Here is a 15059-nt window from a genome sequence, read left to right on the forward strand (position 1 = left end):
AACTATATGTGAACTGGTGCTTAACCTAGAGTCACCAACTCATATACACTCAAACAAAAAAGGAAGCACTCTGTAGCGCCATAGCATGCAAGCATGAAATATGAAAAATCAATTGCATTACTACATTAGGAATATGAAAAATTGAGAAAGCTTAGCGCATGAAATGACCAATTTATGTGTACCTGGAAGCCACGGTAAGGCGTTTCTCGTTTTCCAGGACCCTAACCTTACCAATCCTCACTTAGACTAAAATCTTCATCTGTATGGGAACTTTTGTAAATCCTCTCCTTAGACTGAAATGTATTTCTTTGTGGAGGGGTGGTGGCCCTGCTGTGATTAAAAACGCCTGCGGCTAAAAGGCGGAGTGCACAAAAAACTGACCGTCACATCCAAGCATAAACTAAATGTGAACAGGTGCTTAACCTAGAGTCACCAACTCATACACACTCAAACAAAAAAGGAAGCATACTGTAGCGCCATAGCATGCAAACGTCAAATATGAAAAATGAATTGCATTAGAAATATAAAAAATTGAGAAAGCTTAGAGCATAAAATAGCCAATTTATGTGTACCCGAAAGCCACGTTAAGGCGTTTTTCGTTTTCCCTAATGCCAGTCCTCACTTAGACTAAAGTCTTCATATGTATGGGAACTTATGTAAATTCTCTCCTTTGACTGAAATCTATATCTCTGTGGAGGTGCAGACATAAAAAAAAATTATCATTGTTGAGGTCATAATTCAGCTAAGATTTCAGAAGATGAAGGATAAGGGTTACAGATCTTGCTGTCAGAACAAGGTATTTGACAGATTCACCCTAATTCTGCATTTAGGTAAAAAAAATGTAAAAAAGTCACCAAATGAGTCCCTGTCCTCTAAAAATGTATCCATTTATAATGTATGTATATATATGTATCCAGTATTATAAAATCTTGTGACAGATCATCTTTTATTTTTATTTCGAACATGTGATGTAAGTCTAGAAGTCTTTGAGTGCATTGTGAGAAAAGCACGTTGCAAAGAAATAACGTGTATTTTTATGTTGTAGCTACTGATTTTTTATAATTAAAAACTTTACTGCTGATAGCTGTGTTGGATACACACACTTATTGATGATGCAGCGGAATGTCAGCTCTCAGAAAATTCTCTTTCAGTATCTTATCTTTTGAGACTTTTTAATCTTCTTTTCATAGGTTTTCCCAGATAAGGATGGTCGCCGTTGTATGTTTTGTGTGAAAACGTCCACAAAAACCTATGAAATGAGTGCGTCTGATACCAAGCACAGACAAGAATGGGTAACAGGTGCAGTTATGCATATTTTAAGTAAACACAGAAAATAACAAATATAATCAATCTATTAAGATGACGGCTTAATAGACGGCTGATAAATTAGTTGAGAAGTAATAAATGTATTCATTATATACATATTAGAACTCTTATCAGGTGCATAGTGACAACAAGTTCTTTAAACACAGTATCATGTGTTTAAAGACTTTACTGTCACTATGAACCTGATAGATATTATAATGTTGTAAAGGCAGCATGTAACAGCTACAGGTGCCTGACAGCACAAAAACAGTGAATGTGAGCAAATTGGTGTCTAAGAGTAGGAAAAGGATACACAGAACACAAAAATGGTGACTATATGAGGAGAGGGTTACCCTCATCTCTCCCCGTGTTTCAGGATGGTGATTAAACATTGACCTGTATGTCACTGCAAAGAGAGGCGGGAGAGCGCTTTCCTCATAAATACACTCGATTCATGGAGTATGCATTCAGATGTCTTCATCTGTTGCAGTTTCCTTGGTTGACCACTCATCAGTGGTCCTCAGAGTGCCCATTGCTTGGCATTTCTTCAACAGAGTTTGAACAAAACATCATGAAACCCCAGTTTGTTTGAAATCTTTGCCTGCAAGAGACCTTGCTGATTTGCTGATGCAGTGTCGGACTGGGGTGCCAAGGGCCCACCAGTAATATTGCCTTCAGGGGGGCCCACTTTTCACCTGCGTACAAATATTACACCACCCACTTTCACAAATGTATCTATATCTCTATATAAAAATAAACTGAGTAGTTTGGTTTACGATTGAGGATTTGCTTCTTTTTTTCTGTACAGAGTGAATTATGCCAAGTACTGCCCATACAGTGGGGATGGGGGCCCAGATCTGCACAGGGGCCCACTGGGGGATTCCCCTGTTCCCCGACGGGCCAGTCCGAGCCTGGATGCAATACACCTTCCTTGTGTCTTGTTACTGTGCTCAATGCTCAATGCTCAATCTTTCCATGGTATGTGACCTTTGACAAGCCCCCATAAAGTCCTGATCTCAACATCATCAAGTCTATCTGAGATTACAAAAAGAGATAGAAGGATTTGTGCAATCCTGTATACAAAGATCATGTGTGGTTAGTTTTCCAACATGTTTGGAAAATCCTCCTTGACAGGTTCCATTAAAAATGAGAATTACGGTATCTCTTTTGAAGGCAAAGGGTTTATATCAAATATTAATTTACAAAACTCAAGATAAAAAGCGGACGGCACCGCTGTTACCGTGTAACTTCAAATGATGTACGGCATGCAGAAGCCCAGCAGCTGGGAATCTCGGGTGCCAGACCTGGAAACAGTCAATCCTGGGAATCCATGCAAAGAGAAAAGGTCGCACTCATCGAGATGGAAGTTTCACTGATTTATTGACATATCATGAACATGTCAAGTCGGGGTAGTGACATAAGGAGTGCAAGAAAGGCTGCATGCATGGTCCCCTCACCCCCCCATCCTGGAATGCATGGTCCCTTCACCCCCCTATCCTGGTATGCATGGTCCCCTCACCCCCCTTATCCTGGAATGCATGGTCCCCTCACCCCCCTATCCTGGTATGCATGGTCCTCTCACCCTCTAATCCTGGTATGCATGGTCCTCTCACCCCCCTATCCTGGTATGCATGGTCCTCTCACCACCCAGTCCTGGAATGCATGGTCCTCTCACCCCCCTATCCTGGTATGCATGGTCCTCTCACCACCCAATCATGGAATACATGGTTCCCTCACCCCCCTATCCTGGCATGCATGGTCCTTTCACCCCCCTATCCTGGTATGCATGGTCCTCTCACCACCCAATCCTGGAATGCATGGTCCCCTCACCCTCCTATCCTGGTATGCATGGTCTTCTCACCCCCCTATCCTGGTATGCATGGTCCTCTCACCACCCAATCCTGGAATGCATGGTCCCCTCACCCCCCTATCATGGTATGCATGGTCCTATCACCCCCCAATCCTGGTATGCATGGTCCTCTCACCCCCCAATCCTGTTATGCATGGTCCCCTCACCCATCAATCCTGGTATGCATGGTCCCTTCACCCCCCCGATCCTGGTATGCATGGTCCTCTCACCCCCCAATCTTGGTATGCATGGTCCCCTCACCCAACAATTCTGGTATGCATGGTCCCCTCACCCCCCAATCCTGGTATCCATGGTCCCCTCACCCCCCTATCCTAATATGCATGGTCCCCTCACCCCTCTTTCCTGGTATACATGGTCCCCTCACCCCACAATCCTGGTATGCATGGTGCCCTCGCCCTCCAATCCTGGTATGCATGGTCTTCTCACCTCCCTATCCTAATATGCATGGTCCCCTCACCCCCCTATCCTGGTATGAATGGTCCCCTCACCCCCTAATCCTGGTATGCATGGTCCCCTTACCCCCTTTCCTGGTATACATGGTCCCCTCACCCCCCAATCCTGGTACAGTCATGGCCAAAAGTATTGACACCCCTGCAATTCTGTCAGATAATACTCAGTTTCTTCCTGAAAATGATTGCAAACACAAATCCTTTGGTATTAGTATCTTCATTTAATTTGTCTTAAATGAAAAAAACACAAAGAATTGTCCTAAAGCCAAATTGGATATAATTCCACACCAAACATAAAAAAGAGGGTGGACAAAAGTATTGGCACTGTTCGAAAAATCATGTGATGCTTCTCTAATTTGTGTAATTAACAGCACCTGTAACTTACCTGTGGCACCTAACAGGTGTTGGCAATAACTAAATCACACTTGCAGCCAGTTGACATGGATTAAAGTTGACTCAACCTCTGTCCTGTGTCCTTATGTGTACCACATTGAGCATGGAGAAAAGAAAGAAGACCAAAGAACTGTTTGAGGACTTGAGAAACCAAATTGTGAGGAAGCATGAGCAATATCAAGGCTACAAGTCCATCTCCAAAGACCAGAATGTTCCTGTGTCTACCATGTGCAGTCTTCATCAAGAAGTTTAAAGCCAATGGCACTGTGGCTAACCTCCCTAGATGTGGACGGAAAAGAAAAATTGACAAGAGATTTCAACGCAAAATTGTGCGGATGTTGGATAAAGAACCTCGACTAACATCCAAACAAGTTCAAGCTGCCCTGCAGTCCAAGGGTACAACCGTGTCAACCCGTACTATCCGTCGGTGTCTGAATGAAAAGGGACTGTATGGTAGGAGACCCAGGAAGACCCCACTTCTTACCTCGAGACATAAAAAAGCCAGGCTGGAGTTTGCCAAAACTTACCTGAAAAAGCCTAAAACGTTTTGGAAGAATCTTCTCTGGTCAGATGAGACAAAAGTAGAGCTTTTTGGGCAAAGGCATCAACATAGAGTTTACAGGAGAAAAAAAGAGGCATTCAAAGAAAAGAACACGGTCCCTACAGTCAAACATGGTGGAGGTTCCCTGATGTTTTGGGGTTGCTTTGATGCCTCCGACACTGGACTGCTTGACCGTGTGCATGGCATTATGAAGAATTGTGCGGATGTTGGATTAAGAACCTCGACTAACATCCAAACAAGTTCAAGCTGCCCTGCAGTCCAAGGGTACAACAGTGTCAACTCGTACTATCCGTCGGCGTCTGAATGAAAAGGGACTGTATGGTAGGAGACCCAGGAAGACCCCACTTCTTACCTCGAGACATAAAAAAGCCAGGCTGGAGTTTGCCAAAACTTACCTGAAAAAGCCTAAAACGTTTTGGAAGAATGTTCTCTGGTCAGATGAGACAAAAGTAGAGCTTTTTGGGCAAAGGCATCAACATAGAGTTTACAGGAGAAAAAAAGAGGCATTCAAAGAAAAGAACACGGTCCCTACAGTCAAACATGGCGGAGGTTCCCTGATGTTTTGGGGTTGCTTTGATGCCTCCGACACTGGACTGCTTGACCGTGTGCATGGCATTATGAAGTCTGAAGACTACCAACAAATTTTGCAGCATAATGTAGGGCCCAGTGTGAGAAAGCTGGGTCTCCCTCAAAGGTCATGGGTCTTTCAGTAGGACAATGACCCAAAACACACTTCAAAAAGCACTAGAAAATGGTTTGAGAGAAAGCACTGGAAACTTCTAAGGTGGCCAGCAATGAGTCCAGACCTGAATCCCATAGAACACCTGTGGAGAGATCTAAAAATGGCAGTTTGGGGAAGGCACCCTTCAAATATCAGGGACCTAGAGCAGTTTGCCAAAGAAGAATGGTCTAAAATTCCAGCAGAGCATTGTAAGAAACTCATTGATGGTTACCGGAAGCGGTTGGTCGCAGTTATTTTGGCTAAAGGTTGTGCAACCAAGTATTAGGCTGAGGGTGCCAATACTTTTGTCTGGCCCATTTTTGGAGTTCTGTGTGAAATGATCAATGTTTTGCTTTTTGCTTCATTCTCTTTTGTGTTTTTCAATTTAGACAAATTAGTTCAGTGCTTACGCATACCGCAATCTCTTGGGGGGGATGCATCACTCTGTCTGGAGCAAGACTGCGCAGTGCGCTGGTGCGTCGCGCCTGCGCAGTCTATAGAGGCTTCAGACAGAGTGACGCTTAGCCCGTTATATTATAGATACAATATATATACTATGTATATATATGTATATATACATACACACACGTACAGTATAAATGTCCTGATGGAGAGTAAATGTTTTCCTACATCAAAATGTAGATATACAGAAGCCAGGAGACTACTCTCTCTTTTAGGCTATAATCCCTCCTCAATGTGTTCACAGGATGCTGATATGTAACTATAGCAACTAGAGGTCTGTTTTTGGTCTGCCATCATCAAAAGCCTATTAAATCCTGTTGGAAGTAGGATATAATTGCCTATCTGTCACTATCACACCAACAAGCAGGGATAAAGTACTACTAGGAAAGAGCAAATGTGCTCGGTGATACTCGGTGCTCAACAAGCATTGGCTGGTGCTAGGAATTGAAGCTCGAATCCCCACCCCACATTTTTAACGTCTGTTACACAGCGAATAAGTATGCTGAGATTGCCTGCCAGTCACTGTAATGTCATAGTCATTTTGGTAGTGGCATTACTGTGATTGGCAGCTCGCATTACTTCATCAGAAGTTTTAAAAGGACAGGCACCACCATGCTCTGCTCACTGACACCATTGCACAGCTCAGGGACAGTTCTGATTGGAGGGATAGAGCAGTTATCCAGGCCTGTGTGTGCACAGTATGATTAATTTGAGTCCTCTAATGTTGATGTTGGTGCTGATGTTGAACCATCATACTAATAGTTCTTCTAAGGACTAATCCTGTGTTTTGCGGTTTGTATCAGATACATTCTGCATTTAGCCGATGTAAAACTAAATAAATAATGTAACTTTTTTTTTCTGGATTCAATTCCACAACTACACTTTATTAATTTTTTTATGAGGCACTCCAATTGGTGCCTTCAAAGGTTACATAGTTACTTAGTTGCGTAGGTTGAATAAAGACCTAGGTCCATCAAAGTTCAACCTTTCTCCACCAACTGTATATTTTGTCACTAATCTAGCTATAACCCGCAATGTTATGTGTATCAAGGAAATCATCCAGCCCTTTTTTAAAAGCTGTTATAGTGTCAGCCATTACTACCTCCTGTGGTAGGGCATTCCACAGACTCACTGCTCTAACTGTAAAGAACCCTTTCCTGTTTAGCTGTTGGAATCGTGATTCTTCCACACATAATAAAGGTGTATGGATAACTCTCCTTATAATTATTTACTGGCTTAGCACTTTGTGCAAAGCCTTTATGGGCATAAGTGTACGTCTACTTTTCAAAATATTTGAATGAGGCCCGCCAGTTGTTGCCTTGAAGGGTCTATGGATGATTATATTACCCTCCTTATAATGCCTTTATGAGTGTAGGAGTATATCGACTACACTTTCAAAATATATAAGGGTCTATGAATGACTGTATTACCCTACTTACCATTTTTTACAGGCTTTGCGAGTCTTTATGAGTGTAGAAGTTCCATAGCTACACTTTCTTAATTGTTTTATGAGGCACTTCAATTGGTGCCTTGAAGGGTCTATGGATGACCCTGGTTGTAATTTCTGGCACGCTTTGCACTGTGTGCAGAGCTGTCATGAGTGTGGGAGTAAAACAACTACACATTGTTCACAATATTTGAAAGAAATACTATAGTTGGATGCCTTGAAGGATGTATGGATGACCCTGCTTTTAATTTTTGGCAGGCTTTGCACTGTGTGCAGACCTTATGTGAGTGTGGGAGAACCAAAACTACACTTTGTTCACAATATTTGAATGAGGTACTACAGTTGATACCTTGAAGGCTGTATGAATGACTCTGCTTGTAATTTTGGCAGGCTTTCCACTTAGTGAAAAGCTTTTATGAATGTGGATGTGCAACAACTACAATTTATTCACAATACTACAGCTGCTGCGTTAAAGCATGTATAGATGACCCTGCTTGTAATTTTTGGCAGTCTTTGCACTGTGTGCATAGCTTTTATGAGTGTAGAAGTACTACAACTACACTTTGTTCACAATATTTGAATGAGGCACTACAGTTGGAGCATTTAAGTGTGTATGGATGACACAGTTTGTAATTTTTGGCATGTTTTGCACTTAATGCATAGTATTTATGAGTCTAGGAGTACCAACTCATGACAATTTGAACAGAATGGGTATGATGTCCTCCTTTATATCTAATGCAGGGTGTATCTGAGTCTTTCTTCTATCTAATTTTTGGCAGTTCTTTCTTGTTTCATAAATTACACTGCAACTTCCAATTTTTTAATAAAGATTTCAATTTAATTTGCATATTACTTTGATTGTAATTTTCTAAAATCCTTTTTAAATTTTGTCTTGTATAAAAGTCATTATACAGGAAAGAATATTTCTTAACATTTTTTTCTTGTAAACTCCAATTTGTCGCCAATTTTAAATGTTTTATTGTCAGTCCTTATTAACCCCTTTGTGACATTTGATGTACTATACCATCCACATGCCCTGGGCCTTAATGCCCATGGATGGTATAGTACGTCATGTGTGATCAGCTGCACTCACGGGGGAATGCGGCAGATCGTCGCCGGGTGTCAGCTGATTCTCACAGCTGACACCCGGCACTAAGCGCCAGGAGTGGTCATGGACCGCTCCAGGCACTTGAGCTGAGAGACTTCCTGTCATGCGCAGTGCTTATCTAGGAGTCTCTCAGGTTAGTGTTATAGAAGCTGCAGCACTAACAGCTTCAAAAGCATGCAGATCTGCATGCTATACTGTAGAAGCAATCAGCCTGCACAAAATGAGTGTCCCATAGTGGGACACAGTGGAAAAGTAAGAATTAAATAATTTTTTGTTTAAATAATTGTAAAAATATAAAAAAATTATAAAAAATAATAATAATAAAATCAATATTCCATCAATAAATTAATATTTAATTAAAAAAATCTAAATAATAAAAGTACACATATTTAGTATAACTGCATCCATAACAACCCAACCTATATAACTGTCCCACTAGTTAACCCCTTTAGTGAACACCATTAAAAAAAAGCAAGGCAAGAAAGCAATGCTTTATCATCATACCGCCAAACAAAAAGTGGAATAACACGTGATCAAAAGATGGATATAAATAAACATGGCACTGCTGAAAATGTCATCTTGTCCCGCAAACAACAAACCACCATAAAGCTCCATCACCAGAAAAATAAAAAAGTTATAGCTATCAGAATAAAGCAATGCAAAAAAAATATTTTTTATATAAAAGAGTTTTTATTGTATAAAAGCGCTAAAACATGAAAAAAATATAAATGAGCTATCGCTGTCATCATACTGACCCCCTGAATAAAGCTGCTTTATCAATGTTACCACAAGCGGAACGGTATAACCCCCCAAAAGAAATTCATGAATTCCTGGTTTTTGTTCATTCTGCCTCTCAAAAATTGGAATAAAAGAGACCAAAAAATGTCATGTGACCGAAAATGGTACCAATAAAAACATCAAGTCGTTCCACAAAAAACAAGACCTAACATGACTCTGTGGGCCAAAATATGTAAAAATTATATCTCTCAAAATGTGGTGATGCAAAAACTATTTTTTGCAATAAAAAGCGTCTTTTAGTGTGTGACAGCTGCCAAACATAAAAACCCGCTATAAATAGTAAATCAAACCCCCTTTATTAGTTAGGGAAAAAAATAAAACAAAAAAATGTATTTATTTCCATTTTCCGATTAGGTTTAGGGTTAGGGCTAGGGTTAGGTTCAGGGTTAGGGCTAAGGTTAGGTTCAGGGTTAGGGCTAGGGTTAGGGTTGGGGCTAAAGTGAGGATTATGGTTACTGTTGGGATTAGGGTTGGGATTAATGTTAGGGTTGGGATTAGGGTTAGGTTTGTGGTTAGGGTTATGGTTAGGGTTAGGGGTGTGTTGGGGTTGGTGTTAGAATTGGGGGGTTCCACTATTTAGGTACATCAGGGGCTCTCCAAGCATGACGTGGCGTCTGATCTGAATTCCAGCAAATTTTCCATTGAAAAGTCAAAAGGCGCTACTTCCTTTCCGAGCTCTGTCATGTGCCCAAACAGTGGTTTACTGCCACATATAGGGTTATTAGCATACTCAGGACAAATTGTACAACAGCTTTTGGCATCCAAATTCTCCTGTTACCTTTGAGAAAATAAAAAATTGGGGGCAAAAAGATCATATTTTTGAAAAAAATATGATTTTTTATTTTTATGACTCTACACTATAAACTTCTGTGAAGCACTTGGGAGTTCAAAGTGCTCATCACACATCTGTGTAAGTTCATTACGGGGTCTACTTTCCAAAATGGTGTCACTTATTGGGGGGTTCCTCTGTTTAGGCACATCAGGGCACATCCGAATGTGACATGGCGTCCGATCTCAATTCCAGCTAATTTTGCATTGAAAAGTCAAACGACGCTCCTTCCTTTCTGAGCTCTGCTCAGTGCTTTACCTGCATATATGGGGTATCAGCGTACTCAGGACAAATTGTACAACAACTTTTGGGGTCCAACTTCTCCTGTTACCCTTGGTGAAAAAAAATTAAATGTTCATTTTTATTTAAACATTCCAAAAATTCCTGTGAAGCACCTGAAGGGTTAATAAACTTCTTGATTGTGGTTTTGAGCACCTTGAGGGGTGCAGTTTTTAGAATGGTGTCATTTTTAGGTATTTTCTATCATATAGACCATCAAAATTACTTCAAATGTGATGTAGTCCCTAAAAAAATGGTTTTGTAAATTTTGTTGTAAAAATGAGAAATCGCTGGCCAACTTTTAACCCTTATAACTTCCTAACAAAAAAAATTAGTTCTAATATTGTGCTGATGTAAAGTTATCATGTTGGAAATGTTACTTATTAAGTATTTTGTATGACATACAAATCTGTGATTTAAGGATATGAAAATTCATCAAAGTTGAAAAATTGCGAAATTTTTGCCAAATTTCCGCTTTTTTCACAAATAAACGCAAGTCATATCAAAGAAATTTTACCACTATCATGTCACAAGAAAACAATGTTAGAATGACCAGGATCCATGGAAGTTATTACCAGAGTTATTACCTCATAATTGGACAGTGGTCAGAATTGTAAAAATGTTCCTGGTCATTAACATGCAAACCACCCTTGGGGGTAAAGGGGTTAAAGTGGAGTAAAAGTATGACACCATTGTTCTCAGTAGCGATCTGGGAGTCGGAGATGCTTCCAGGGGTCTTTCCCATGCTGTTCTCCATTCCTTTACCCCTTTTTTATGCTATCCTTCTCAACATTTTCACTGTCACCCCGATTTCCTTGAAGGGTCTGCCGGAAAAATGCTTGGGTTTCCCATTGACTCCCAATATACTTATTACTCAAAACGAGCATCCGAGCATTAGGAATTTTTAGGTTTGAGTAATGAGCATCAGAGCATTTTAGTGCTTGCTCATCTCTATGTACTATACTACATAAGCTCACTGAGTTTCCCATAAAGTAAATTAAAAAGTTTTTAGTCTTGTAACTTTGTTGCAAATTTCAACTCTCTACCTTAATCATCACCATTCAGAAAATGTGCAAAAATGAACTGTTATGCTTTGATTATACAGCATCACCTACAGTAATGAACACAAACAAAACAGGCCATAGAGAACCGCATAGACAATCACTCTAATGGCTCACACAGAGTAATCTGCTGTACCTCCAGCATAGCTTCAATTGTTCCTATAACTTCAACACCCTTTTCAACAGCTAAAGGCCCCGTCACACTAAACGATGTCCCAGCGATCCCACCAACGATCCGACATGATGGGATCTCTGGGACATCATTAAGCTGATCGCTGGTGAGCTGTCACATAGACAGCCCCAGCGATCAGGACCAGCGACGCTGGACGCTGGTTTCTAATGTAAACGTCAGGTATCCAGGAGCCGCGCGACTCCTGGATACCCGCTGTTTACCTTGGAAACCAGCATACTCGCTGGTTTCCAAGGTAAACATCAGGTATCTAGGAGCCGCATGACTCCTGGATACCAGCTGTTTACCTTGGAAACTGGCGTACACGCTGATTTCCAAGGTAAACATCGGGTATCTAGGAGCAGCGCGACTCCTGGATACTCGACATTTACCTTGGAAGCCAGCTGGTCTCTCGCTGCCACACGCAGTGATGCATGCTGGGAAGCGGGAGACCAGCGATTGAAAAACGGCCCAGGCCGCTCGAGCACGATCAACGATATCCGGCAGTGGGGCCGATCGCTGATCCCTGTCAAACACAGCGATGTCACTGGCCAGATCGCTGATGTGTCACAAAATCGGCGATCTCTCTAGCGAGATCGCTTAGTGTGATGGGGCCTTAAGGCTTGGTCCATTAGGCCCAGCTCTATCATCAATCTAGAATATTTTTCTGCAGTTGGAGTCAAATACTTTCTAAAAATATCCACAGTTATGCTCTATGTAGACGTCCTTTTTCTTGAGTATACCTCAGAAAATGAAACTTCACATCGATATGCTTTGGCCCACATAAGAGGCCAATACTACTAAAGACCTAGTATAGTTGGGGGCCCTGAGAGAGATTTTGCATTGGGGCCCACAACCTTCAAGTTATATTACTACTGGTCAGGTTACATTCATAATTTGCTGGTAACCTTTTTCGAAATATTTATAAAGTATGGTTCCCTTCTCTGTATGGCATTCTAGTCAGTCTGACTTGGCGTTGAGATGTTTCTGCTTAAGATTCCTACTGTTGCTGCAATGGCGGTTCTTGTAGCATTGGTAATGCATAGCAACTTTCTCACTCTTATTTCCTATTGCCTTACTGCAAATTACTTTGATTTTCAATTTCTTTCAATTACTTAGTTTGGTTGGTTTACATACCACACTTCGCAAGTTTAGCGTGTTTCAATCCAAAACTTTCAATATTTTTCTTGTACTCATATCTTGTGCTTTTTTGTTCAGAAAAATACTGCCATCTTAATGTTTCCAAGATGATTTAGGATTTGTAAAATTCTTTGTTAATTCTCCTTTTGTTCAAAGCAGATTAAAAGATGGGTCCCATATAGGAACACAAATATTGATGTGTCTGTCTCTATGTGTACAGGCAGGGACCTGCTATACTTCACTGACAGTCCTTACTTATAAGCACTACACTTGTTTTGATAGTCCATGCTCTAGTGGCTTGATGATTATATAAGTCCCAGAAACAAGACTGCTATTGATGAGCTGGATGATGCTGTTTCTCTTTTCTTGGGAAATTGTCTTCATGGCTTCTTCTTGATTCCAACCAATAACTTTTCACTTGGAAATCAACCTAATAATAAACTGATCTATTAGGAAATGTGTGATCAGGTTAGATTTTATAGTATTCAGGAAGAAAAATATTTTTCACCACCACGAGCAAAGCAGTAACAATGCAGTGACATGACAAGACTCTGCATAATTAATCATATGCTAAATAGTTGCAAGTCAAATTTATATATGAGATAGCCAAGATGATTGTCTATAAAATGATGGTAGTTTCACAATCAAAGCAGCAGTGAATGGTGAAATATGGAGCCTGAAAGTCAAATTTCCAAAACATTGTTACCTTTTTGCTCTTCTCTGTATTATTTAAGGCACCTCTACTTGATGGGAGGCGCCTTTGCAACATTGTAGTTTGTTTCTAACACGCTTGCTAGTTCTTAAGTCCCAGTACTCGTATCCCAGTATACCTGTCCTGTATATTAGCCACGCCCGCCTGTCTGTCTATCAGCCAAGCCTGCTTGTCAATCACCCGTGCCCGCCTGCCTATCAGTCGTGCCCATCTGCCTACCTGTCTATCAGCCATGACCACCTGCCTGCCTGTATTTCAGCCATGCCTGCCAGCTCCTGCCTATTTTTATATCAGCTATGCCCACCTGCACCCTCCTGCTTGGATACCAGTCATGTCCATCAGTACCTGCCTGCCTGTGTGTCTGTCATGCCAGTTACTATACCAACCATGCCAGCCAGGACATAAGTCTGCCATTCCTGGCCATTCCTGCCTCCTGTCCTGTTAGTTGCCATCTGCCTGAGGTCAATCCTGGTGTAGCACTTGGTCCCGTCTCTACATCCCTCCTCAGATTGTTGTATCACCAGCCACCATGCATCTGAGGTCGGAATTAATGAGCCACCTAGTCACGCCCTTCCAGGCTCTTCTCGGATCAATGTACAGTGGTTCCACCACCCACTCTGTTACAGTCATCAATATCTTTGTAATAGAAAAACAATTTTATCCATCAATGTCAAGAGTGAAGTTTTTTTTAATGCCGTACAACACTTTTAACATGTGATATCTTATTATAATAGATGTAACATATGATTGTTGATATTGTTATATTGCTCAATTACAGTATATTGCTTATTTTACTTCTTAATGAAGTAAAAGGGGTTGTTTCCTACTGGACAATGACAACTTAATCAATTCAGGACTTCAAAAACAGAGTACTCTCACCTTCCACAGCGGCACGGTTCCAATAAGTTTGTTCTAGGTTAGTGGCCGTTGCTGGCACATGACAACCAACATTGCTGTAATACCACCACTGCAGGAGGTGAGTATCCACTGATTTTATTATGGTGCTTGAACCTCTAGGTTCAAGCAACATATTGTAATCCGATTTCTTATATTTTATTATAGTGCTTTTGAAAAAAGCACTATCTTGAAATCCAAATGCTGCTACTTATTCTTCTTATTATTATTCAGTTGATTTCCGCAATTAATGCGGCCAGAACCGCTACACACACCGACTCCGTTGAGGTGTCGTTTCGAAGCCAGCGTCCATGAGTGGTGTGCTAAGAATTTTTCGTGTCAATTGGATTTGTAGTTTTTGCGCAATTTGCATTTGAACATTTTTTTTCCCGTCATTGGAATGCACTGTCTCGATGCTTTTCAATGGGAAAATGTTGCCACAGTCAAAACATGCCCTGAGGCGATCGAAATGGCAGTTAAGCTCATTGATATGCGCAGGCAGACCCAGTTACTATGCCAACGCCTACGAACGTCACATGACCTCTCCAGGACACAGTTTCTAGCAGATAATATCAGCTCTTCAGAAAGATTGAACTGAAATTGTCACAGAAAAGGATTCATGAAGTCTGGGAGGGTCTAAAGTCTATATCTGGGCATAGACAGACTGTCTCCAGGATGGTTGTAGATAAAGAGGGGCTTAATGAACTTAATCTATTCTTTAACAGATTTAATCACACACTGGTTGCTCCTGCCCCTGCATACCATTCACACCTCTCTGCTACAATAACCTCACCCCCTGCTGCAACTGGTCAACTGAGCCAGGGTCTGTTCTTCACAAGTACCCAGGTTGCAAAAGAACT

General features: G+C 41.1%; 1 protein-coding gene across 1 annotated transcript in view; it reads left to right on the top strand.

The window, feature by feature from the left end:
* Positions 1-15059, top strand: part of DEF6 (DEF6 guanine nucleotide exchange factor) — a 799533-nt gene that overhangs the window by 381385 nt on the left and 403089 nt on the right. Inside the window, exon 7 of the mRNA XM_073575620.1 lies at positions 1191-1299. Coding sequence (XP_073431721.1) covers positions 1191-1299 — 109 coding nt within the window. The remainder of the gene's footprint in view (positions 1-1190; positions 1300-15059) is intronic.

The sequence above is a fragment of the Dendrobates tinctorius genome, unplaced genomic scaffold (assembly GCF_039654945.1).
Source record: "Dendrobates tinctorius isolate UK_male_01 unplaced genomic scaffold, ASM3965494v1 ptg000045l, whole genome shotgun sequence".
Taxonomy (NCBI): Eukaryota; Metazoa; Chordata; class Amphibia; order Anura; family Dendrobatidae; genus Dendrobates; species Dendrobates tinctorius.